Source organism: Oncorhynchus clarkii, chromosome 22 (assembly GCF_045791955.1).
Source record: "Oncorhynchus clarkii lewisi isolate Uvic-CL-2024 chromosome 22, UVic_Ocla_1.0, whole genome shotgun sequence".
Lineage (NCBI taxonomy): Eukaryota > Metazoa > Chordata > Actinopteri > Salmoniformes > Salmonidae > Oncorhynchus > Oncorhynchus clarkii.
In genome coordinates this window covers 26,276,633-26,304,312 of record NC_092168.1, presented here as the reverse complement: position 1 = coordinate 26,304,312, position 27,680 = coordinate 26,276,633, and the positions used below count along the sequence as shown (strand labels likewise).

At 42.7% G+C, this 27,680-nt stretch overlaps 1 protein-coding gene across 3 annotated transcripts in view; it reads left to right on the top strand.

The window, feature by feature from the left end:
* Positions 1-27,680, top strand: part of LOC139380652 (MORC family CW-type zinc finger protein 3-like) — a 40,025-nt gene that overhangs the window by 6,687 nt on the left and 5,658 nt on the right. For 2 of the 3 annotated variants that reach the window (XM_071123549.1, XM_071123548.1), the window contains exons 2-15: positions 11,241-11,313; positions 13,057-13,189; positions 13,595-13,833; positions 14,032-14,179; positions 14,458-14,617; positions 19,149-19,277; positions 19,639-19,758; positions 20,811-20,908; positions 21,091-21,198; positions 21,283-21,411; positions 24,603-24,677; positions 25,405-25,447; positions 26,827-26,929; positions 27,297-27,555. In XM_071123549.1, the coding sequence (XP_070979650.1) occupies positions 11,250-11,313; positions 13,057-13,189; positions 13,595-13,833; positions 14,032-14,179; positions 14,458-14,617; positions 19,149-19,277; positions 19,639-19,758; positions 20,811-20,908; positions 21,091-21,198; positions 21,283-21,411; positions 24,603-24,677; positions 25,405-25,447; positions 26,827-26,929; positions 27,297-27,555 (1,808 nt within the window). In that variant the 5' untranslated portion in view covers positions 11,241-11,249. Of the gene's footprint in view, positions 1-10,367; positions 10,395-11,240; positions 11,314-13,056; positions 13,190-13,594; positions 13,834-14,031; positions 14,180-14,457; positions 14,618-19,148; positions 19,278-19,638; positions 19,759-20,810; positions 20,909-21,090; positions 21,199-21,282; positions 21,412-24,602; positions 24,678-25,404; positions 25,448-26,826; positions 26,930-27,296; positions 27,556-27,680 lie in introns of those variants that run through there. The other variant, XM_071123550.1, reaches the window with a different exon arrangement.

Below are 27,680 nucleotides of genomic sequence, written 5' to 3'. Positions count from 1 at the left end.
TGTGGCAGCCATTGTCATCCTGCTTCTGTTCCATTGGGATTTTCCTCACTTCATGAAGGCCCTGAAAGATTGTTGCATCCTCAACAGCCAAGCATGTAGACACAACTGCCAACTTCATGTTACGTCTTAGGGTGAGATGTTTGTCAGAACAGTTTACTACCTTTAAAAGGGACCCAGCCATCTCCCCACATGGGTGTAATAACTCTACCCACGAGTATGTTTCTGGGCATGACCAGTGCTGCCTGGAGACAATTTTTAGGAAGTTTACCCCAAACAAAGTGTTCAGTCTTGGGCGAAAGAGTCACAGCTTGAGTGAGCTTCACTGTCCCAATCTTGCCATCGACTTGCTGTCCCTTCCATTTGTGACACTTGTCATCATCTGCAGAAACTGCTCACCCTCTGGTGAGTTGGTCTGGCCATCCATGTTGTCCACAAGCTTGTTGTCAGTGCCTTTCATTTCATGCAATAGATGCTTAATCCCAGAATGAGATCATCACGCTGTCCAGGAACAAAATGGGCACTTTAACATCAATCCCATAGATTTGCATCTCCAAATCATAGAAACACTTTGAGGTCTTCTTCCCCCCCACACCCCACTAATACTAACTCTGTGGGAGGCTGATAATGCTGAGGAAGGGCACCTGCTTCCAAAAGTCTCTGCTCTGCATGTTCACTCAATGTACAGGCCATAGACCCAGTGTCAAGCATGCCCTTAAGCTGCACTTTCCCATGTACAGACACAGAGGTGTAAAACAAATCTGAAAAAGCCTCAACTTCTTGTGAACCTAACATAACAATTTTCTCTCCTTCTTTCGCATCAGAGCACAAAATCTCATATGTTTTCTCGAGATCATCAAATTCTTTCTTGGGGGTAGACAGTTGAACACCCACATTTCCCCCCTTCACCTGTGGGCGTGTCAGTTTAACGGTTGCTGCTGTGGTGGTGAGTTTCTCTGCTGTTGTGGTGGGCGTCTCTCACCACCGGGATTGGCATAGCGTTCCCCCGGTTTAGGACAATTTGACTTCCAATGATCTGGGGAAAAGCACTGGAGGCACAGGTTCTCATGTCTACAGTGCATCACAGTGGAGTGATCTGTTGAGCCACAAACCCTGCATTCCCTACGCCTGAAGGGCTGGGTGGGGAAAGATGGTGCCTTGGCCTGTGTCTGTGAAACCATAACGGGTGGTATGCTCTTCTCTAAGGTACGTTCAAGCAGGTGAATGAGTCTCTCGATACTTGCACTCTGCCCATCTTGTTTGGCGCTTGATGTGAGAGAAGTGTCACTGCACGCACCAGCATTGACCCCGCCTTCACATGGAGTTATCTGGGGATGTACTGTTACTTGCTTTGAGGATACAGAGGTAGATTGACACATGGTGGCCTTCCTGCGGCGTTCATGTTCATAGATTCTCTCCTGTACTTCACTCGCAGTCCATTTCTCAGCAGACTTGTATTGGAATACTGCTGCCAGTTTGGGGTCAGGGCAGTATGTTACAAACATCCTAACGACATCAGAGTTGGAGCCGTCAATCTTCTTACCTTGTCTTTTAAGGCCCTCGTCAGTGACATCTACGGCCTTGTTCAATCGAACCCAGTACTCCATAACAGCCTCTCCGGGTACAGGTTTAGTATTGTAAAAATCAGCCAAAGGCATGCATGAATAGGCCAATTCGCTGAAATTCTGTTTCAGAATGTCAAATACAATCTCTGGCTTCTCTGTAGGATCAACTGTTGTCTCATTGCGTAAATTAATCTTTACCATGTCTCTTGCTTTGCCAGATAATCGACTAATCATCTCATCTGATTGTTCCCCAACAGGACATCCCTTCCTCCTCAAGTATATTCTCATCAACTCCTCTCATTCATGAATGGAGCATTTGTCTGTACCATCTCCTCTATATGTAGGAGGTTCCTTTATGTCTGATTGCATGATGAACTTCATTTGACTGAGATCTACATATCCTACTGACTCTGAATGATGATCACTTATCTTTTCTGTACTTACTGGTGGCTCATAAGTACTGGACCTGCCACTCTGTAGTTCTTCCCTAATGGAGCTCCCTATTTCCCGGGCTAGCTGACTGACCAGCTCAGCTAGACCATCTACAGGGGCATTTGGATTAACACTAGATGAAGGGCTTTCATCCAATTTTTTTGTGGAGCAAAACATGGGGGAACCTCCTGCACCTACACACTTTACAGGGGTTTGATCAGAGTATGAGAAAAACCTCCCCCTCCCAGCAGTGAATTTGAGCTCATCACCATTATAAGATGCCATGCCACTAAAGTTACGTTAAAATGTCTGTTGATGAACACACTTCTATGTTGGTTAACGATAAACAGCGCTCTCAATACATCAGAAAAAAATAAACAGGAAAAAAAGACTATAGTTCCGATTTTTGCCACAAGGCGGCAAGAGTACCTCAATGATATAATTAGTCTCTAGAGCAGCAGCGCCGCAGTGATTGAGCTGACGTCGATCAACGATGAATCCGGGTCACGGCACCAATGTAGCCGGTGCTATACTGCACCGCTGTAACTCTGCGTTGTGTGTGGTTGATTGAGACTATAAACGTGGACTTTGGAGATCAGGTAGTTTTAATCAAACAGAACTGACTCTCTGCATCCTGCATCTGCATCCAAAAGGAAATAAAACATTTGTAGAGCACATATGTTCTGAGAATCGTCACCTCTTTCTACAACAGATGCAAAATAGGAGGGACTGGGATCATTCAAGGAGCTAGCCATCGTTCACACATACAATAGCCTGCTAATACCTTAGCTAGCTATTAACCATCCTAAAAAGTACAATTACAAGTGCATCTTAACAATACCATCCACTTATGAGTAACCTCTAAATATACATCATTATTCATGAACAAAACACTGTGTGTATGACTTTGTATTTAAAAGAATCAAACTTTTATGAAGACAGAAAAAGCGTGCCTACCTCTCTCAGTGCATCAAAAATGATTTGAGCACGAGCACGCAGGGCAAAACGTAAGTACACACTCCCCTTCTCCCAGGATGCAGGCATGCATAACAAATCAACAACATATTGATATATGAACCTGGTGAAATTCACATAGTACTTTAACAACTGTTACACTAGTACACACTTCTTAGCTAGCTAGTACTCACTTCTTAGCTAGTACACACTTCTTAGCTAGCTAGTACACACTTCTTAGCTAGCTAGTACACACTAGATAGGTAGTAGGCCTACACCACTAGCTAGCTAGTACACACTAGCTAGTACCTAGCTTCTAATTCTACAAGTAATTTCACCACTAGTGCGGGTTGGTGGCGGTAAAACACCATCCTTTCCGGCATCATTAGACCTATCTGAGCTGGTATGTCTCACAGTCTGTGTCCTGAGAAAGTATCTGCTGGAGCCAGACCCTATTGCCAGATTGCTTGAAACCAATGACTGAATGGACAAAGCCACCGATCACTTGACACCATTAATTTCCATGTGAGGACTCATCACCACCTTGAAATGTATCCCAATTTTTGTTCATTACGCACCCACTAAAACTTTACACACAATGACTGTTCTGTTGTACTAGCAAATGAGTGACAATACACTTTGTTCTGTTTACTCTATAACTAGACCAGATCCAGTTGACAAATGCATGTAGGCCAATGAACAGGTTAAATGTAGTGAAATACAGGGGATTCTATTAATCTGGCCAGGTAGGCGTAGTTTGCACCGGGTGAAAAGTGATTCTATTCATTTTGGAACCAGGCTGCCATGCAGGGCTGAGCACCCCTGACTTGTCCCACAAGCTGACCTCTGGCCGACTACAAAATCAACTCAAAACAAAAATGATGTAGGTTAAGCACATGGAGTAATGAGTAGGATTCAGGATTTTTCACATGCAAAAGTGATTGCTTTTGATAACTCTTTATCTAGTTTGAAAATTGAAATATATTTTATGGAAAAGATATGTTTCTGAACGATGGATCAACCACCCAACTTTGGAGTAGTTAGGTATATTTCCCTGCTTGAAAGGAGCTAGCTAGTAGTTCCTGGAGACTTCTAGCAATTGTGCTCAGCTAAAACTACACACAGAGACATAAAAATGGTATCATTGTGTGACTTTGGGTAAGTTTGAAAAATGGCTTAATTGACTAAATCCGAAGTATCCCTTTTAGTAGACCGGAACTGTGACCATTTTTTACAATGGTAAACGGACAGTGTAAGACATCTTCAATTATCCACCATCTTTGAATGCATTTGAAGCCAAGGGAGTCAGTCGGCAATGATGGCGTCTCATAGAGACATAGGTCACGTTCCTCTGCCCAGGAGTTGCTGACACATGCCAGATTTAAACAATGTCTGGATAGGTATTTTATATGTCAGCTAACCACATCATATGCTATAGCAATCTGGTTCCCAACGGCACAGTCTATGATGTGACACGCAACCATTGGTTGATGCATGCAATGTCTGAGTGTACTGGTGTGAAATTCCTAGCTAGTTAGCGGTGCACGCTAGTAGTATTTCAATCAGTGACTTCACTCACCCTGAGACCTTGAAGTGGTTGTTTCCCTTACTCTGCAAGGGCCACAGCTTTTGTGGAGCGATAGGTATAATGTTTTGTCGGAGGCAGTCGTGTTCAGAGAGTCCGTGGTACAAACCCAGGTTGGGGCGAAGGACAGAAGCAAGACTGTTACATTGATGTTGTTGACCCGGATTACTGGTTGTTGCGGAGAACTAGGAGGTTAAAAGGGGGGAAGGGGGGGTGGGTGTAACCGGTGTGAAATGGCTAGCTAGTTAGCAGTGCATGATAGGGGCGGCAGGGTAGCCTAGTGGTTAGAGCGTTGGACTAGTAACCGGTGTGAAATGGCTAGCTAGTGAAAATAGCACTTGTGCATAAAGGTAAAATAAAAAAAAAATAAAAATAAATAAAAAAATAGGAGCATTTCAATCAGTGCCTTCACTGGCTCAGACCTTGAAGTAGTTGTTTCCGTTCCTCTGTAAAGCTTTTGTGGAGTAATATTGATTTAAGGACATTAGTGTAATAGAAGCAACTATTGGTACGATGATTGTATTTGATTTCTAGATTTTTACACAGATTGGCCACGAATATTGCCAGTGTATCTTTCGTATTTCCAAAACCGTATCGCAAGCGTAGAGCGTTTGGGAAGCGTCTGGTTATTTGCATCTGACGGCATGTAGGAACATGGAATGATGTAATGCAATGCAGTTGGAGTCATGATAGGCACGTCCCCATCAGAGAGCGTGACAGAGCTGCATATGAGCTCTCACATTTTTCAACAAGTTTTTTTTACAAAAGGATAGATTTAAAGTTAAATAAACTTGGATTTTTCAGCAGACACATGTGCAGGATGCTACCCTCCACAGCATGGTCTTCGCTCCAGATCAAAACTGACTGCCGAGTTAAGGCTCCCAGGCTTGCAAGGACAGACCAGATACAAATCCAATTAGCACTAAGGTGTGAAGTAAATGGTGTCAAGGCCTTTAAAGCATCCTCTGAAGCCCTCTCCTACTGTTCAAAGACCATTCACTGGCATTTTCTACAAGAAATCTGCCTCCAGAAATTAAAGCTTCTCCCACCTACTCCCGTTGCCTGCTGCTTGGATTTCACTTGGAGATCTATTCATCGTCTGCCCCCCCCCCCCCATCTGGTACAGGTACCCCCACCACACACACCCCTCTCTCCCGAGCTGTTGCTCGCTTCTAGCACTCACACACTGTTGGGGTGCGTGACTCTGAACTTACAATGGCTAGCCCCAAGATGTTATATATTTAAAAAATGTATTGTGCATGGGACTCCGACTATTGTTTACACTGACATTTGGCCTCCATTCTAGCCACCTCTCGCCGGTTTTGGATTCATGTTACCTGATGAAATTGCTGTACAATATGATCTTGTTGCCATCTGATATCATACGTTCTTCCGTACACCTCTAGGAAGAGGGAACGCAACACTCTGCTACAACGCAACTCCCCGTGGAGTGAAAGAGGTATGGACTGTAGGTGCGAGTAAGGATGACAAAGGCAGAGATTAGTACCGTTTACAGGGAATTTATTCCTTCACGCGGTAAATTTGGGGAAAAGGCGCTGAACAGAACCAAAGCAAAGAAAGTAAAATGTCAAAGGCCCCTCTCCTACCTTAACTGCCTACCCACTACTTACCTAACTTTGCACCACCTGGTGCGCTAACCAAAATACAGGGGGTGGTCTGCCCAGGTCTTACCTAGTGTGTATAGACAGTAAATACTACAGGTTATGCATGCCCGCAGGCCTCTTGCCTATGCACTCCCTAGGTGCCTTCCACCCTGGGAACAAATGAAACAGAATACAAACAATTACTATAATCAAAAACAGTCCTTTTGTCATAGATATACCTTAGCAGGACCGACTAAAATACTGCCAACAAATTATACCTCTGCAACAACCAACACATGATATAACAATAAGCTCTGAGAAACAATCAACACAGGATATACTAATCAGCGCTCCCTCAGCAACAACCCACACAGGATATACTAATCAGCTCTAGTCTCTCAGCAACAACCAACATAGGACATACCAATCAGCTCTAGTCTCTAAGCAGCAACCAACACAGGACATACCAATCAGCTCTAGTCTCTCAGCAGCAACCAACACAGGACATATTAATAATCTCTCTCTAACAAAGGAACACTGGCTTTTTCCAGCTGGAGAAGGAGTCTGTAATTGGATACAGCTGTATCCTCTGACGAGAGGGCGGGGTCAGCTCCAATTAGCAATGGGGCTGACCAATCAGCTGCTTGGGGGAATTTCAGGAAGCCATCCTGAAACACACACATACAAACAAAACCACAACACAAGAACTGGGGAACGTAACATACATCAGCAATGCAGAGCTCTCCCTGTCCTATGCCGTGCCTTGATTGTATTACTGTTGGAAATGTGCATGTACACCCTGGCCCACCTAACCCTGGCCCACCTCATGTTGCTAGCCCCAATTCTGACTTGTGCTCTGATATCTGATTCACTGATTTCTGCTCTCATAAAAGCCTGGGTTTTCTGCACGTTAACACTAGAAGCTTATTACCTAAAATGGATCAAATGAAAGTGTGGGTTTACAACTCCAATCCAGATGTTGGTCATTACTGAGACGTGGTTAAGGAAGACTGTTTTGAACACTGATGTTAACCTTTCTGGTTATAACCTTTTTCGGCAAGATGGATCTTCCAAAGGTGGTGGAGTTGCAATCTTTAGTGCTCACATGATCACATTCAGTGCTCGGTTGTCTCCACAAAATCTGTCCCCAGACAATTTGATTTGCTGATTTTAAGCATTAAACGTTCAAATAGCTCTTTGTTGGCTATTGCTGGGTGCTATTGTCCTCCATCAGCACCGGCCTGTACCCTACCTGCCCTAAGCTCTCTCCTGGCCCCTTACACAAAGTCTGAATTTGTTCTGCTTGGTGACCTTAACTGGGACATGCTTAAACCACAATGGGACTCCCTAAATCTTTCTCATATTATTACCAATCCCACAAGGTATGACTCCAAACACCCAGAAAAGGCTACTCTCCTCAATGTAATCCTTTTCAAATAATTCTGATAGGTATCAGTCTGGTGTTTTCTGTAATGACCTTAGCAATCACTATTTTACAGCCTGTGCTCGTAATGGCTGCTCAGTGAAATGACCTGTCCTGATTTGTCATAGACGCTTGCTAAAAAACTTTTATGAGCAAGCCTTCCTTCATGAACTGGCATCTGTAAAATGGTATAGAATCAGCTTGATCCCCTCTGTCGAAGACAATGGACCTTCCTTTTTGATATTTTCAGTGGTAATTGTTAACAAACATGCCCGCTAAAGAAAATGAGAATTAAAAACAGGTTCAGCCCCTGGTTCGACCGTGATCTTGCAGAGTTACTTAATAATTGCATTTGGCGAGAAACTCAGGCTATCCGGAAGGCCAAAGTTAGTTACTTTGAGGAGCAGTCTCTCTGTTGGTCTAACCCCTAGTTCTGGAAAACGGTTAAAGACCTGGAGAATAAACCCTCCTCCTCACAGCTGCCCATGTCCCTTAATGTTGATGATGTGGTTGTTACTGACAAGAAGCACATGGCTGAGCTCCTTAATCACCACTTCATTAAGTCAGGAATCCTATTTGTCTCAGCCATGCCTCCTTGCCCGTCCAACATTTCCCATCCCACCCCTTCTAATGCGACTATCCCCGATGCTTCTCCCTCTTTTTCTCCTGCCTCCCTACAAAGTTTCTCCCTGCAGGCAGTCACTGAGTCCTAGGTGCTAAAGAAGCTCCTTAAACTTGACCCCCAAAAAACATCTGGGTCAGATGGTTAAGACCCTTTCTTCTTTAAGGTTGCTGCCCCTATCATCGCCAAGCCTATCTCCAACCTTTTTAACCTGTCTCTCCTTTCTGGGGAGGTTCCCATTGCTTGGAAGCCAACCACGGTTCATCCTTTATTTAAAGGGGGAGATCAAGCTGATCCTAAATGTTATAGGCCTATTTCTATTTTGCCCTGATTATCAAAAGTGTTGGAAAAACTTGCCAATAATCAACTGACTGGCTTTCTTGATGTTTATAGTATTCTCTCTGGTATGCAATCTGCTTTCCGCTCCGGTTATGGATCTGTCACTGCAACCTTAAAGGTCCTCTTGATGTCACCATTGCCCTTGATTCTAAGCAATATTGTGTTGCTATTTTTATTGACTTGGCCAAAGCTTTTGATACGGTAGACCATTCCATTCTTGTGGGCCGGCTAAGGAGTATTGGTGTCTCTGAGGGGTCTTTGGACTGGTTTGCTAACTACCTCTCTCAAAGAGTGCAGTGTATAAAGTCAGAAAATCTGCTGTCTCAGCCACTGCCTGTCACCAAGGGAGTACCACAAGGCTCAATCGTAAGCCCCACGCTCTTCTCAGTTTACATCAACAACATAGCTCAGGCAGTAGGAAGCTCTCTCATCCATTTATATGCAGATAATACAGTCTTATACTCAGCTGGCCTCTCTCCGGATTTTGTATTAAATACTTTCTTAGTGTCCAACACGTTTTCTCTACCCTTAACCTCTCTGGGATATGTGGGACGCTAGCCTCCCACCTGGCCAAAAGCCAGGGAAAATGCAGAGTGCCAAATTCAAATAAATTACTATAAAAATCTAACTTTCATTAAATCACACATGCAAGATAGCAAATTAAAGCTACACTTGTTGTGAATCCAGCCAACATGGCAGATTTCAAAAAGTATTTTTGGCGAAAGCAAACGATGCTATTATCTGAGGATAGCACCTCTGTAAACAAAGAGAGAAAAGCATATTTGAACCCTGCAGGAGTGACACAAAACGCAGAAATAAAAATATAATTCATGCCTTACCTTTGACGAGCTTCTTCTGTTGGCACTCCAATATGTCCCATAAACATCACAAATGGTCCTTTTGTTCGATTAATTCCGTCGATATATATCCAAAATGTCCATTTATTTGGCACGTTTGATCCAGAAAAACACCAGTTCCAACTTGCGCAACGTGACTACAAAATATCTCAAAAGTTACCTGTAAACTTTGCCAAAACATTTCAAACTACTTTTGTAATACAACTTTAGGTATATTTTTACGTAAATAATCGATAAAATTGAAGACGGGATGATCTGTGTTCAATACAGGAGGAAAACACACTGTAGCTAGCTTTCTGGTCACGCGCTATCTAACAGTACACTTCAAGTGACCCTCATTCAAGATGGCCGTACCTCTTCATTACACAAAGGAAAAACCTCAAACAATTTCTAAAGACTGTTGACATCCAGTGGAAGCGATAGGAACTGCAAGAAGGTCCCTTAGAAATCTGGATTACCAATGAAATACATTGAAAAGAGAGGGACCTCAAAAAAAAAGTCTGAATGGTTTGTCCTCGGGGTTTCACCTGCTAAATAAGTTATGTTATACTCACAGACATGATTCAAACAGGTTTAGAAACTTCAGAGTGTTTTCTATCCAAGTCTAACAATATGCATATCCTATCTTCTGGGGATGAGTAGCAGGCAGTTGAATTTGGGCATGCATTTCATCCGGACGTGAAAATACTGCCCCCTATCACCAAGAAGTTAACCTTGTTCTGAACACCTCGAAAACAAAGGTCATGTGGTTTGGTAAGAAGAATGCCTCTCTCCCCACAGGTGTGATTACTAGCTCTGAGGGTTTAGAGCTTGAGGTAGTCACCTCATACAAGTACTTGGGAGCATAGCTAGACGGTGCCCTGTCCTTCTCTCAGCACATATTAAAGCTGCAGGCTAAAGTTAAATCTAGTCTTGGTTTCCTCTATCGTAATCGCTCCTCTTTCACCCAGCTGCCAAACTAACCCTGATTCAGATGACCATGCTAGATTACGGAGACATCATTTATAGATCGGCAGGTAAGGGTGCTCTCAGCGGCTAGATGTTCTTCACCATTCGGCCATCAGATTTTCCACCATTGCTCCTTATAGGACACATCACTGCACTCTATACTCCTCTGTAAACTGTTCATCTCTGTAGACCCGTTGCAAGACCCACTGGTTGATGCTAATTTATAAAACCCACTTAGGCCTCATTCCCCTTATCTGAGATATCTACTGCAGCCCTCATCCTCCACATAGTCACATTCTGTTAAAGGTCCCCAAAGCACACACATCCCTGGGTCGCTCCTCTTTTCAGTTCGCTGCAGCTAGCGACTGGAACGAGCTGCAACAAACACTCAAACTGGACAGTTTTATCTCCGTCTCTCATGGACACTCTTACTGACAGTTGTGGCTGTTTTGTGTGATGTATTGTTGTCTCTACCTTCTTGCTCTTTGTGCTGTTGTCTGTGCCCAATAATGTTTGTACCATGTTTTGTGCTGCTACCATGTGGTGTGCTACCATGTTGTTCTGTTGTGTTGCTACCATGCTGTGTTATCATGTGTTGCTGCCTTGCTATGTTGTTGCCTTAGGTCTCTCTTTATGTAGTGTTTTCTCTATTGTTGTGATGTGTGTTTTGTCCTATATTTATTTATATTGCATACATTTTTTATCCCAGGCTCCCGTCCCCGTCATTGAAAATAAGAATTTGTTGTTAACTGACTTGCCTAGTTTTATAAAGGTTAAATAAAAATACAATAAAACTAAGGGCAAGAGTAGGCCTAACTTAACCCAGGAGGTGGTAATACGCAACAATAAAATCCCATTTCATGTTGTCAGCATTTGTATAGTGTAACTCTAATCCTCTGCCCCTTCCTTTACAGCTATGTCCAATGTTCCTCCACACAAACTCCACCAGCCACACCTGGCCCTTCAGCGCCATCGCTGAACTAATAGGTGAGTCATCGGCATATTGACCAATCACAAAACCAGTGTTTTCCTACCTTTTTTAACCCTGATATGCATTGATGGGATAAAACATTCTAAGGCACACCTAAAATGTCCCTATTCATTTATTTAGTGGTAATGCCCTCCCTGCAAACAATAATGAGTCGTTGGGAAATGGTCACCTAAAATCGTCAGGATGTTGTGTCAGGGTCCCTTGGAGGTTTAGTTTATTTCTAGCTTGGTCCCGGGGATGTCCCCAAGGACTTTTTAGGATGTTCTTGGGACGTTGTGTCATGGTCCCCTGGTGGATTTGTCTAGTTCCCGGTTGGTCCTGAGTATGTCACCGAGGACGTTCTTGGGATGTTGTGTCATTGTCCCCAGAAGGTCCACCGAATGTTATTTAGACGTTGTCATGGACCCCTGGACGTTTTTTGACTAGTTTCCGGTTTGTCCCAGGGATGTCACCTGATGGTCGCAAAAATGAAATCAATGAGCAAATACTCAGATTAATTGATAACTAAAATAGCAGTGCAGATGGCACTCTTTTGCTAAATGCAGAGATTAATAAATGTGTCCATCAATCTCTCCTTCTCTTATCTCCATCTTTCTCTGTGTCCCTGTATCTCACACTCTTGATTTCCTTCCATATCCTCACTATTCTTAACCCATCACACTATTTCTCTGTCTTTTTACCTCTACCTGGAGCAATAAATGCTTTGGATATATTCATATATTTAATCAGCCAGTGTCTCCCATCTACTCAGTACACACACACACACACACACACACACACACACACACACACACACACACACACACAATGACAACCCTCCCCACCCCTACCATTATGGCTTTGGACAGGCCTTTGGATTCAAGCCTACTACTCCAGATAGAATAATGGAGAGAGAGTGGGCTCTGCAATAAAACATAGTAGTACAAAAATTGCAGTAGGGAGGAAATGTGAAAAGGAGATGGCTGGATTAATAGAGGGATTGATTTGAAAATAGTTGGGGAGAGTGGGAGACCAGACCACATGTTTGTGTTAGCCTGATGTTACAGTGGTGTCTTGAGGATATAGCATCAGTATAAGAGGCTGGGGTTGCATCCTCCGTGACAGCTGTCCCAGACAGGCTGTTCTAAAGGAGAAAACACATTCCACCGAATGACGGTTTGCCTTTCGTTTCCCAGTTTCTTTAATATTTTTGTGATTTTGGGACCAACCCCCAGTAGGCGTCAACATTTCTAGATAACGAATTGATTTGCAGTCAATATGCAAATGAAGGCTGTCACTTTGTTCAGCGGTATGTACTCTTGGTCTGCAAACGCTACCGGTGTGTCCAAGCCTTAATGGTTCACATTGCACAATCAACAAAGGGGGACATGTTCTATCTATCACACTTTACATGACACCATTTTGAATGTTGAATTTCTGGGGGGGGTCTAAACCCCTCGTGGTGTGGTAGTTTTCCACAGCAGTAGCAACACAGCTGGTAGGTGGATGGTTTGGCTTGGACTGCTAGGCGGGTTTGGCGTGGATGTGCAGGCTTGGCCATAGTCTTGTTCTCATTGAAAAGCAATAAGAAGGTGGCATGGGTAGTCTAGTATGGGGTTTTATCATCTACACTATGAAATGGACTGGTTATTTGCATAGCAACATACTGTAATAACAATACTCTTTATGTGCCAAAGTTATTTTCAGTGTATTCTGTGTATGCACCTATGCTTACATCCTATCTCTATATCTTTCACCAGACAATGCCTATGATCCTGATGTTAACGCCAAGCAGTTCTGGATTGATAAGACCCAGATCAAAAAGCAAGACTGCCTCATCTTCATGGACAATGGAAATGGATTGGACTATGAAAAGATGCACAAGATGCTCAGGTATGGACAGTTTTTCAACGACTACCACTACTATAGCAGGGTAAATAAGGTTAGATCTAGACAAAAGTCCTGCAGAGACCTTCCTTGGGACCATCACAAGACATCCTGACAATTGGTATATTGATGAATGTTCTGAGAATGTCCTAAAAACGCTCTGACACGGTCCTCCATAATGTCAGGGGAACTTACAGGGAACTAGGCAAAAGTCCCCTAGAGAATGTTCCTTTAGGACCATTATTTTATGTTTTAAAGACTGGAAAAACAGATGTTCAGAGCACGTCCTTAAAACATCCTAAGGGATGTCCCTGGAACAAACCAGGGACAAGTCTTATGCTGTACTATAAGAATGCACGTTTACGATTGATGTACACAAAAATAGCATGTTTCTCTCTTTTTCTCTTTCAGCTTCGGTTACAGTGATAAGAGAGTCATAAATGGCAAGCACCCGATTGGTCTCTATGGTAACGGCTTCAAGTCCGGGTCCATGCGTCTGGGGAAAGATGCCATTGTGTTCTCCAAGTCGCAAGACAGAGACACCATGCAAGTAGGCATGCTCTCCCAGAGCTACCTGGCACAGATCAAAGCAGACGAGATCATTGTGCCCATCATCTCCTTCCAATGTGTCCCACACAGCCAGTATAAGTATATCCTTTTATAGAGAGACTATACACATACACATAGTGCCCAAACTGTCATCACCTCCAAACAGGTTGGATTTAGATCCCTCTATAGATGTGCATATACAATGTTATTTTATAGTGCCAACCTTAAATACTGTTAGCTATTTGTCTATCGACCTTTTGTGTTGTCCCTGTGTGTGTTGTCCTTGACTTCCGGTGCACTCAATGTGAATGAGAAGCACAAGGCTAGTCTGCAGGACATCCTGCACTACTCTATCTTTAATACGGAGAACGAGCTGCTCGAAGAGCTCAAAGCCATCAGCTCCACAGGCTCCTCGGGAACACGCATTATCGTCTGGAACCTGCGCAGGTCAGACACACACACGCATTCTCTTCCTTTTCCTTCTCCCACATCTATTGGGTTTTGCTATGTGAGATTTTACTTTCAAATAACACTTCTCCCTCTGCCTCTATGAATGCCCTTGGTCGAATTTTCAGTTTCACTTCTGTTTTCTCCATAATCAAAACCTAAAATTCCACCATTAGGGTTGTCGGCAGAGAGGTCTTTTTTGAAGTGTGGAGCAAGTGTGGAGCAAGGTCAGCTGTTGAGTAAGAGTCTATACAGTAAGTGTTTGTTATTGTCCACAGGACGATAGCACGACCGACAGAATTTGATTTCACGACATTCAGCGACGACATCAAAATCCCATTAGATGTCCCATTGGATGGGTTGGAGAGCACCAGTGAGCAATACAGAGCAATACAGTCAGAGCTGCTCACAAAACCAGAGAGTTACTACTCGCTACGTGTAAGTGATGACTGAGTACACTGATTATAATGTTATTGATTTACCATACAGCATTTTGCATTTTGTCAACCTTAGAACTTCTAAGATTGATTCAAATACAGTCAGTGACACACCCCTTGTACAGTCTTCCACATTTTCATGCCTTAAAATTCAATCTGACTGATCTTCACAACCCACTCCAGATTTTCTCAGTGTAAAGAAAATTCTAGAAACTTTCCCAGATTAACCCTATATGCATAACCATGCTAGCAATTGAAAGGGAAAAGTTAGGAGATTAAGGGAAAACTATTAGACCAATGTTGAGGACACAACATTTCACCTGACACAAGACTGAATCCAAACATTGCGCTTTAAACCTAAACTTAGAACGTACACTCTCATCAAAGAGAACGACAACCCCTGAATCATATGTTTGCCTGAACCTAACCCTAATCTAAAGGTCAGTTTGTGCCGATCCGTCACCCTCCCTCTGGCTATAGAGATGGGTAGATTTAACAGTGCCTGAAGAGGAAAGACTTTGCCTGCTGTGTGATCTTGGGAAAATTCGAAAAACAAAGTCCATTTAGTGTTTTATTGCCCTCTGTATAACGATCTGAGACATGTTTTTAGTTGTTGATAACCCTGAAGGATTCTGGTTACGAGACGAGCAGAGGCTTGAATTTTGTTTCAAACAAGGCGTGCTTGAGATTGCTCAGTTTGTTAACAATGCCTGGAGGAGAATGAGAAATGTACTGTTTGTGAAGTGTGGCTAGATGATTGCTGTAGTTGCCATGATCATTGTATTCATATCATTTGTAAAATGACATTTTGTTCTGTAGTGTCTTGGAAGCCCATTTGGGCTGGGAACCGGTAGGTGTATGACACTTAAATATCATATCAATACACTTACATTTACTACATTTACATTTACTGTACTTTTCGCCGCATTCGTTGAAAACCAAATCATACATTTAGTAACATGATACATTTAGTAACATGATAAGAAAATTCCTGGAAAAGCTGGGGTAGGTGCAAAAGACAAAAACAATTATGAGGGTTTGAGTGAGAGGACAAAAACAATGAATAAACTGATATATATATATATATATATATATATATATATACATATATATATATATATATATACATACAGTTGAAGTCGGAAGTTTACATACACCTTAGCCAAATACATTTAAACTCAGTTTTTCACAATTTAAATACATTTAATCCTAGTAAAAATCCCCTCTCTTAGGTCAGTTAGGATCACCACTTTATTTTAAGAATGTGAAATGTCAGAATAATAGTAGAGATAATTATTTATTTCAGATTTAATTTCTTTCATCCCATTCCCAGTGGGTCAGAAGTTTACATACACTCAGTAAGTATTTTGTAGCATTGCCTGTAAATTGTTTAACTTGGGTCAAACGTTTTGGGTACCCTTCCACAAGCTTCCCACAATAAGTTGGGTGAATGTTGGCCCATTCCTCCTGACAGAGCTGGTGTAACTGAGTCAGGTTTGTTGGCCTCCTTGCTCGCACACGCTTTTTCAGTTCTGCCCACAAATTTTCTATGGGATTTAGGTCAGCGCTTTGTGATGGCCACTCCAATACCTTGACTTTGTTGTCTTTAAGCCATTTTGCCACAACTTTGGGGTCAAACTATTGTTTGTACAGATGAACGTGGTACTTTTAGGTGTTTTGGAAATTGCTCCCAAGGATGAACCAGACTTGTGGAGGTCTACAATTTCTACAAGTCTTATCTGATTTATTTTGATTTTCCCATGATGTCAAGCAAAGAGGCACTGAGTTTTAAGGTAGGCCTTGAAATACATCCACAGGTACAGCTCCAATTGACTCAAATGATGTCAATTAGCCTATCAGAAGCTTCTAAAGCCATGACATAATTTTCTGGAATTTTCAAAGCTGTTTAAAGGCACAGTCAACTTAGTGTATGTAAACTTCTGACCCACTGGAATTGTGATACGGTGAATTATAAGTGAAATAATCTGTCTGTAAACAATTGTTGGAAAAATCGCTTGTGTCATGCACAAAGTAGATGTCTTAACCAGACTTGCCAAAACTATAGTTTGTTAACAAGAAATGTGTGGAGTGGTTGAAAAACGAGTTTTAATGACTCCAACCTAAGTGTATGTAAACGTCTGACTTCAACTGTATGTACTTATACAGTGCATTCGGGAGGTATTCAGACCTTGACTTTTTCCACATTTTGTTACGTTACAGCCTTATTCTAAAATGGATTAAATAAATGTTTTCCCTTATCAATCTACAAACAATATCCCATAATTACAAAGCGAAAACAAGTTTACATTTTTTTGCAAATGTATTACAAGTCAAAAACAGGAATACCTTATTTACATAAGTATTCAGACCCTTTGCTATGAGACTTGAAATTGAGCTCAGGTGCATCCTGTTTCCATTGATCACCCTTGAGATGTTTCTACAACTTGATTGGAGTCCACCTGTGGTACTTAAATTGATTGGACATGATTTGGAAAGGCACACTCCTGTTTATATAAGGTCCCACAATTGACAGTGCATGTCAGAGCAAAAACCAAGCCATGAGGTCAAAGGAATTGTCCGTAGAGTTCCGAGACAGAATTGTGTCGAGGCACAGATCTGGGGAAGGGTACCAAAGAATGTTGGCAACATTGAAGGTCCCCAAGAACACAGTGGTCTCCATCATTCTCAAATGTATGAAGTTTGGAACCACCAAGACTTTTTAGAGCTGGCCACCCGGCCAAACTGAGCAATCAGGGAGGAGGGGCCTTGGTCAGAGAGGTGACCAAGAACCCGAAGGTCACTCCGACAGACCTCCAGAGTTCCTCTGTGGAGATGGGAGAACCTTCCAGAAGGACAACCATCTCTGAAGCACTCCAACAATCAGGCCTTTATGGTAGAGTGGCCAGACGGAAGCCACTCCTCAGTAAAATACACATGACAGTGTTACGCTATGAATATTTCCTTTAACCTGTCACAACAGCCTGCTTGGAGTTTGCCAAAAGCCACCCAAAGGACTCTCAAACATGAGAAACAAGATTCTCTGGTCTGATGAAACCCAGATTGAATTATTTGGCCTGAATGCCAAGCATGACGTCTGGAGGAAACCTGGCACCATCCCTACGGTGAAGCATTGTGGTGACGGCATCATGCTGAGGGGATGTTTTTCGGTGGTAGGGACTTGGAGACTAATCAGGATCTAAGGAAAGATGAACGGAGCAAAGTAGAGACAGATCCTTGATGAAAACCTGCTCCAGAGCCCTCAGAACCTTAGACTGGGGCAAAGGTTCTCCTTCCAACAGGACAACAACCCTAAGCACAAAGCCAAAACAACGCATTAGTGGCTTCGGGACAAGTCTCTAAATGTCCTTGAGTGGCCCAGCCAGAGCCCAGACTTGAACCCGATCGAACATCTCTGGAGAGACCTGAAAATAGCTGTGCAGCGACGCTCCCCATCCATCCTAACAGAGCTTGAGATGATCTGCAGAGAAGAATGGGAGAAACTCCCCAAATATAGGTGTGCCAAGCCTGTAGCGTCATACCCAAGAATACTCAAGGCTGTAATCGTGGCCAAAGGTAATTTAACAAAGTACTTAGTAAAGGCTCTGAATACCTATGTAAATGTGATATTTCAGCTTTTTATTTTTTATAAACTTGCTAAAATGTCAACCTGTTTTTGCTTTGTCATTATGGTGTATTGTGTGTAGATTGATGAGGAAAAAATATATTTAATCAATTTTAAAATAAGGCTGTAACGTAACAAAATGTGGAAAAAGTCAAGGGGTCTGAATACTTTCGGATGTGCTTTCGGATGTAGAATCTTATCTAAAATTGTTCACAGCTTGTAATGGCTGCTAAAGGTGCTTCCACCAAGTATTAACTCTGGGGTGTGAAGACATATGCAATCCATTATTCATTTGGAAAATTGTAATGTCCGGGGTGTAGTGGGTGAGAAGTCAGGCGCAGGAAGCAGAGTTCAGGTTAGTGCTAATACCGTTTAATGCACAACAACGGTGAACATACGCCAACCCCACAAAACACGGGGCGCCCACCAAAACAAATGCCCCAAACACGGGGGACTTGAACAATCCAGCAAAAACCCAAGCAAATGGGAAAACCATGACCCACAGACGTGTACACACGTACATCAAACAATCCCGCACAACCAGGCAAGCCTGCTGGTAAATAAAGCCTGACCAATCAGCCTAAAACAAACACAGGTGAAACCAATAAACAGAAAAGGGGAAAAGGGATCAGTGGCAGCTAGTAGGCCGGTGACGACGACCGCCGAGCGCCACCCGAACAGGAAGGGGAGCTACAATAATTTTCTATAATTTTTCTTTCACTTTGAAAATGTAGTGTAGGTTGTGTAGCAATAAATATCTAATTTAATCCCATTTTATTTAATTCTAAGGCAGCAAAATGTGAAGACTATGCAAGATGTGTGAACCTCGTCCTTTGACTAGTTTTATAATTTTGTATGTGTGAAATATTTCATATTTTGATTGTTTATCAAAGTGTTGTTGTGTTCTCAGGCATACTGCAGTATTCTGTACCTGAAGCCCCGGATGCAGATCATAATTCGAGGTCAGAAAGTGAAGACTGAGCTCATCTCCAAGAGCCTGGCTTGCATTGCTAAGGACCATTACAAGCCCAACTTTGTGGTATCCTTCCTCACCCCGGGGCCTCTCTGGATGGATTTAGTCTGTGTGCGTGCGCATGTTGTCATATCCTCGAGACGACACAACTTTTGTTTGCATTTGGAGGGAAATTAGAAATAGGAAAATATGGGTAGTATGCTCTATATACAAGACATACCATCAGTCACTGCTATAGACGCAATACATTATAAGCTTGCAATAATCAGTTACCTATCGTTAGCTAATTATAAGTTAAATGTATTCCATAGTTGGATGTTCATGTTCAACATAGTGATACAATATGATATTTTTCAAAAAGGGGAAAAGGATATATATATGCCACTGCTCTCCTTTCTGTTTGAGTTGTCCTTAAGTCCTATACCAGAACAGACGCATCCCCGTGACCTTTGGGTACAACACCAAGTGCAAGGACCAATACGGCATCATGATGTACCACAAAAACCGCCTTATCAAAGCCTATGAGCGAGTGGGCATTCAACTCAAGGTATAATAGTGTGCATGTGCATAAGAAAAATGACTGCCATCCATTGTGGTACTCAGATGCTTCTATTGTGGGACTTGTATTCAGAAAGTTTTCAGATCCCCTTGACTTTTTCCCCCAAAAATATGTTACAGCCTTATTTTAAAATGGATTAAATTGTTTTTCCCCTCATAAATCTACACACAATACCCCATAATGACAAAGAAAACACAGGTTTTAATTTTTTCCAAATAAATAATGAAATATCACATTTTACATAAGTATTCAGACCCTTTACTTAGTACTTTGTTGAAGCACCTTTGGCAGCGATCACATTCTTGAGTCTTCTTGGGTATGACGCTACAAGCTTGGCACACCTGTATTTGTGGAGTGTCTCCTCTGCAGATCCTCTCAAGCTTTGTTAGGATAGATGGGGAGCGTCACTGCACAGCTATTTTCAGGTCTCTCCAGAGATTAGATTGGGTTCAAGTCCGGGCTCTGGCTGCGCCACTCAAGGACATTTAGAGACTTGTCCCGAAGCCACTCCTGCGTTGTCTTGGCTTTGTGCTTAGAGTCGTTGTCCTGTTGGAAGTTGCCCCAGTCTGACGTCCTGAGTGCTCCGCAGCAAGTTTTCATCAAGGATCTCTCTGTACTTTCCTCCGTTCATCTTTCCCTCGATCCTCAACGGACAATTCTTTCAACCTCATGGCTTGGTTTTGTGCCTTACCAAATCATGTCCAATCAATTGAATTTACCACAGGTGGACTCCAATCAAGTTGTAGAAACATCTCAAGGATGATCAATGGAAACATGATGCACCTGAGCTCAATTTCGAGTCTCATAGCGAAGGATCTGAATACTTATGTAAATAAGATATATTTTATTTGTAATAAATGTGCAAAAAAATTATACAACCCTGTTTTCGCTGTAGATTGTTAAGGGAAACAATTTAATACATTTTAGAATAAGGCTGTAACGTAACAAAATGTGGAAAAAGCGAAGCGGTCTGAATTCTTTCCGAATGCACTGTATATCCTGTCACTGACCCCATAACCACCTCTACCCCCCTCCCTCAGGCCAACAACCAAGGTCTCGGGGTTATTGGGGTCATCGAGTGTAACTTTCTGGAGCCCACCCACAACAAGCAGGATTTTGACAATACTGACAAATACAGGTAATGAGGAGAGTGCTCCATTCAAGAACATGTCCTGAGGAACTGTTTTCCACTCAATAAAACAAAACTATTTATCGTCAATCTGCCCACACTCACTTTAAAGATGGTGTACTTTCAATAATCTAGTTGAATAAATCAGCACTAGGTGAACTGTCTGTTTATTTCTTATTTTCTATGTGCAGGAAAACCATCAACAACTTGGGGGTAAAGCTGGAGGACTACTGGAAAGAGATACGCTTCAAGAGAAACAAAGAAGATCCTAGCAGCACCACACCAGTGGAAGACACCATGTAAGTAAAACACTCCTCTGTTTTCCTTTCTCCTCTCTCCATTCCTCCTCTAACTGGTTCTTCTGTGTATCTCTACATCCATAGGAAACGTCCAGACCAGAACTGGGTGCAGTGTGACACCTGCCTGCGCTGGAGGAAGCTGCCAGATGGAATTGATTGCAAACGGCTCCCAAAGGAGTGGTTCTGCCACATGAACCCTGACCCCCAGTTCAGGTGAGTCCCACCTAGATCAAACAATAATACTTATAACAGGTGTTATAAAATACACTGAGTATGCCAAACATTAGGAACACCACAGGCTTGTAATTTACCATTTCACGGTAAGGTCTACACCTGTTTTATTTGGCACATGTGACAAATACAATTTGATTTGATTTAAGAGTTGCACCCGCCCATTTTGCCCTCAGAACATCTTCAATTCGTCATGGTATGGACTACGTGTCGAAAGCATTCCACAGGGATGCTAACCCATGTTGACTCCAATGCTTCCCACATTTTTTTAACGTGAAAATCCTTGGTTTCTCTCAGTGGACAGGGCCTTTTCACGGCACATTTGTAAGTCTCTGATTGTCCAAAAGGGGTTTCTCTGTTGTTCTCCTCTGCAGTCGTCTGGTATCCGGTGACTTGTCGTGTAGTCCTGAACAGACCTACAAATTTATTCTCCTTCCATTCGCTCTGGAAGATGCTTCTTTGAAGATAGGCTAGCCAGCCGTGTCGATGGTTCCCAGTGGGGTGATGAGAGTAGTGTACTACAGTGGTTTGAGCAGAGTAGTAGAATGGTTCCACTTCAATTCGCATTTCTAGATACTTTACTTAGGACAGCTAATCAGCCGTACCAGTGATTGTCCGGGAGGGGACTTTATTGTCTCTACCTCGTGTTGAGATTCAGAGTTCAAACCACTTCAAACGTAAAGCTGCAGTCTCTCTGGTCTGGTATGTTAATTCTTAACCCATAATTTTATACAGTTTGTTCAAAATGAGCGGTTCCATCAACTTGACACGCTCTCTGACCTCACTCAAGGGGGTGGTGACTACTTACTGTGGACAGTTATAGAAACAATTTCCTCCTATAGTTTCTCAAATCACATCCCTTTCATAACAAAAACACTTTCATCATTTTCATATAGCATGCACAACACAGAGGATGGAAACTTCATACATGTAGTGTGTATACTTTAAGTTACAGTATTTCCTTTATAACATATTTAATGACATCACAAAAAGTACTACCAAAAAATATATTAGTGGTAACCTGTCTGGGAATGGGGTTCCGCTAACCCCGTTCTGCTAGCGGAACCCCTCGCCAACAGCCAATAAAATTGCAGGGCACCAAATACAAATCAACAGAAATCTCATAAATCAAATTTCTCAAACATACAAGTATTAGGCACCATTTTAAAGATACAATTATCATGAATCCAGCCACAGTGTTGATTTAAAAAATGCTTTACAGCAAAAGCTCCACAAATGATTATGTTAGGTCACGACTAAGTCACAGAATAAACCTAGCCATTTTTCCAGCCAAAGAGAGGAGTCACAAAAAGCACAAATAAAGATAAAATGAATCAATAACCTTTGATGATCTTCATCAGATGACACTCATAGGACTTCATGTTACACAATGCATGTATGTTTTGTTCGATAAAGTGCATATTTATATCTAAAAATCTCATTTTACATTGGCATGTTATGTTCAGTTCCAAAACATGCAGTGATTTTGCAGAGAGCCACATCAATTTACAGAAACACGCATTATAAATGTGGATGAAAATACAAGTGTTATGCATGGAACTTTAGATAAACTTCTCCTTAATGCAACCGCTGTGTCAGATTTCAAAAACACTTAGGTGCCTTTGAACACGGAAAAAGCATACCATGCAATATTCTGAATACGGAGCTCAGAGCCCAAACCAGCCAAAATAAATATCTGCCATGTTGCGCAGTCAACATTAGTCAGAAATAGCATTATAAATATTCACTTACCTTTGATGATCTTCATCAGAATGCACTCCCAGGAATCCCAGTTCCACAGTAAATGTTTGATTTGTTCGATAAAGTTCATCATTTATGTCCATATACCTCCTTTTGTTAGGGCGTTTGGTAAACAAATCGAAAAGCGCGTGCAACTTCCAGCAGAAAGGTCTGACGAAAATTCCAAAAACGTATATTACTGGTCGTAGATACATATCAAACGATGTATAGAATCAATCTTTAGGATGTTTTTATCATAAATGTTCAATAATGTTCCAACCGGAGAATTCCATTATCTGTAGAAAAGCAATGGAACGAGAGCTAACTCTCTCATGACCGCGCATGGTCAGCTCGTGGGACTCAGGCAGACCTATGACTCAATCCCCTCTCATTCAGCCCCCCTTCATAGTAGAAGCCTCAAACAACGTTCTAAAGATGGTTGACATCTAGTGGAAGCCTTAGGAAGTGCAACATAACCAATATCCCACTGTATCTTCAATAGGGGCTGAGTTGAAAAACGACAAACCTCAGATTTCCTACTTCCTGTTTGGATTTTTTCTCTGGGTTTTTTCTGCCATATGAGTTCTGTTATACTCACAGACATCATTCAAACAGTTTTAGAAACTTCAGAGTGTTTTCTATCCAATATGCATATATTAGCATATATTAGCATCTGGGACTGAGTAGGAGGTAGTTTACTCTGGGCACGCTTTTCATCCAAAAGTTGCTGCCCCCTATCCCAATGAAGTTAAGTTGCCTCAGATCATTCCCAACTTTCTATGTTAGAAATATTGTTCCAGTAGTTACTTTTGAACGAGTTAAGAGTTTTGGTGGGAAAAAGTATTCTTGAAACAAAGCACATTCCTTGGGTGATTTGGATAGGGAAGGTCTGAGTGTTCTGTCCTTGATTTACAACAGGGTGTGAGGTGTTAACCCCCACCAGTCTCCCCCTCTGCGGGTGAGAGGTAGTCTGGTTGAAGTTATTAATTGCAAAGCTGATCTGACCTATTTGGATTCTCACAGGACAGTCATGACAAAACTGTTGAGTGTAAAAAACCCAGCAGCGTTACAGTTCTTAGTTGCCTGGCAACTACTACCATGCCCTGTTCAAAGGCACCTAAATCGTATGTCTTGACCATTCACCCGCTGACTGGCACACATACATAATCCATGTCTCAGGGCTTAAAAATCCTTCTTTAACCTGTCTTCTCCCCTTCATCTACACTGATGAAGTGGATTTAACAAGTAACAACAGTAAGGGGTGATAGCTTTCACCCGGTCAGCCTATGTCAAGGAAAGAGCAAGTGTTCTTAATGTTTTGTATACTCAGTGTATATTGTCTGTGCATGCCTACTTGCCAACCGGTGTGCATGCATTTGTGTGTGTTGACGTTGCCACTACAGTATATAGACATTCAGTATCCCCTATTCCAGGAGCTGCACGGTAGAAGAAGAACCTGAAGACTCCGATGATGACCAACCTTCATACCAGAAAACCTACAAGCAATAGTGAGAACCCAACCATATACTGTATCAAGGATGCTGCATCTAAATATATTTGTAATGCATAACTGAACATGTAGGCTATTTGCAGATAATGAACCTTGAGGCTGAAACATGCATCGTTATTTTGTCTATGCATGGAGTGAAAAAACAACGTTAGGCCTTACACAAAATGTGTTAAGATTGACAATAAAGTGCTTTGTATGATTTATTGATGTAGGCAAAATAATCGTGACATGTTTACCATGCTGGCTCGCGGCACAAGTTGCTTGAGTTTTCATGATGCTGAGAGTTTTCCCACCACAATACTTGCATTTGGTAGAAGCTGGGCCGTTTACGTTTTACTCGACGCAGGTAAAACATTTTTTGTGTAACGTGTTAGACAAAAAAATGGCTTACTATCAAACGCAAAATAGCTAGCTGGCATAGTCAACTGCATGCTTGCAGTCATATGTCAAATGGCATTTGCATATTTATAAGGACAAATGAGCTGGTGTTCAGACTAGAAAAGTGTAAAACCCAAAGAAAACAGTTGACTTGACAGATTCATATGCAAGTGAGATTTTGCCTTCATTTAGCAGCACAGTAGGCAAGGCATTAACATTGTATATAGGCTATTTTATAGAATGTATAGGAGGTAAGATGAATGCAATTACTGATTTTCATGTTCAATCAAATCTAAATGGTGCCAGTTTTTTTTAATATGTCAGTCAATCTGTGTTTTGTTTCACAGTGAAAGGAACACCAAAATGAAGCAGGATAAGAAACGACAACAGGTTAGCTGTCTGTGTGTGTCTGTCCGTCAGTGTATACACTACATAAGCAAAAGTATGTGGAAACCCCATCAAGTTAGTGGATTTGGATAGTTCAGCCACATCCATTGTTGACAGGTGTATAAAATCGAGCACACAGCCATGCAATCTCCATAGACAAAAATTAGTAGTAGAATGGCTCATACGGAAGAGCTCAGTGACTTTCAACGTGGCACTGTCATAGGATGCCACCTTTACAAAAAAAAGTAAGTTTGTCAAATTTCTGCCTTGCTAGAGCTGTCCTGGTCAACTGTATTGCTCTTATTGTGAAGTGAAATGTCTAGGGGCAACAATGGCTCAGCAGCGAAGTGGTAGGCCACACAAACTCACAGAGCGGGACCGTCGAGTGCTGAAGTCTGTCCTCGGTTGCAACACTCACTACCGAGTTCCAAACTGACTCTGGAAGCAACGTCAGCACAATAACTGTTCTACGGGAGCTTCATGAAATTGGTTTCCATGGCCGATCAGCGGCATACCAGCCTAAGATCACCATGCACAATGCCAAGCGTCGGCTGGAGTGGTGTAAAGCTCACCGCCATTGGACTCTGGAGCAGTGGAAACACTTTCTCTGAAGTGACAAATCACGCTTCACCATCTGGTAGTCCGACGGACGAATCTGGGTTTGGCAGATGCCAGGAGAATGCAACCTTCCTAAATGCATAGTGCCAACTGTAAAATTTGGTGGAGGAGGAATAATGGTCTGGGGCTGTTTTTTATGGTTCGGGCTAGGCCCCTTAGTTCAAGTGAAGGAAAATCTTAACGCTACTGCATACAATGACATTCTAGTCGATTCTGTGCTTCCAATTTTGTGGCAACAGTTTGGGGAAAGTCCTTTCCTGTTTCAACATGACAATGCCCTGTTCACAAAGTGAGGTCCAGAGCCCTGACCTCAACCCCATCAAACACCTTTGGGATAAATTGGAAAGCTGACTGCGAACCAGGCCTAATCGCCCAACATCACTAATGCTCTTGTGGCTAGAATGGAAGCAAGTCCCAGCAGGAATGTTCCAACATCTAGTGGAAAGCCTTCCCAGAAGAGCGGAGGCTGTTATAGCCGCAAAGGGGGGACCAACTCCATATGAATGCCCATGACTTTGGAATGAGATGTTCGACAAGCAGGTGTCCACATGCTTTTAGTCATGTAGTGTATGTCACACCCTGGTTGATGATAATGTTATGCCCATGACTTTGGAATGAGATGTTCGACAAGCAGGTGTCCACATGCTTTTAGTCATGTAGTGTATGTCACACCCTGGTTGATGATAATGTTATGCCCACAAATGTTTTGTTCTCCCTAATATGTTGTGTACCCTACCCAAACTACCCTGGTGTGTGTGTGTCAGAATGAAGATGAGCAGAAGAAGGCAGAGCAGATGCAGATTAAGGCTCTGGCTCAGAAGAACAAGACTCTGAAGCACCAGAGGATCTCTTGCCTCGCCAAAGCATGTAAGTCTACTGTACGAGCTGTGTGTGCATGTGTTATGTTGATGGGGATGTTTTTAATGATGTCGGTATTGATATACATGTGCGTCTCTTCATATCAAATTTATTTATAAAGCCCTTCTTACATCAGCTGATGTCTCAAAGTGCTGTACAGAAACCCAGCCTAAAACCCCAAACAGCAAGCAATGCAGGTGTAGAAGCACGGTAGCTAGGAAAAACTCCCTAGGAAGAAACCTAGAGAGGAACCAGGCTATGAGGGGTGGCCAGTCCTCTTCTGGCTGTGCCGGGTGGAGATTATAACAGAACATGGCTAAGATGTAGGGACCAGCCCTTCCTCCAAAAACATTTCCCTTTCTGTCAACCCCTCCAGCCCCTTCAACCCCTCCGACCCCGTCAACCCCTCCGACCCCGTCAACCCCTCCGGCCCCGTCAACCCCTCCGGCCCCGTCAACCCCTCCGGCCCCGTCAACCCCTCGGGCCCCGTCAACCCCTCGGACCCCGTCAACCCCTCGGGCCCCGTCAACCCCTCGGGCCCCGTCAACCCCTCCAGCCCCGTCAACCCCTCCGCCCCCGTCAACCCCTCCAGCCCCTTCAACCTCTACGGCCGCGTCAACCCCTTCAAACCCAAGGTAGGCCCACTGTCTGAGTGGTAGGGTCTCTCCTCCCTTGAATGCTCGCTCTCTCTCTCTCTCTCTCTCTCTCTCTCTCTCTCTCTCTCTCTCTCTCTCTCTCTCATAGTGTTTGTAGTTCATAT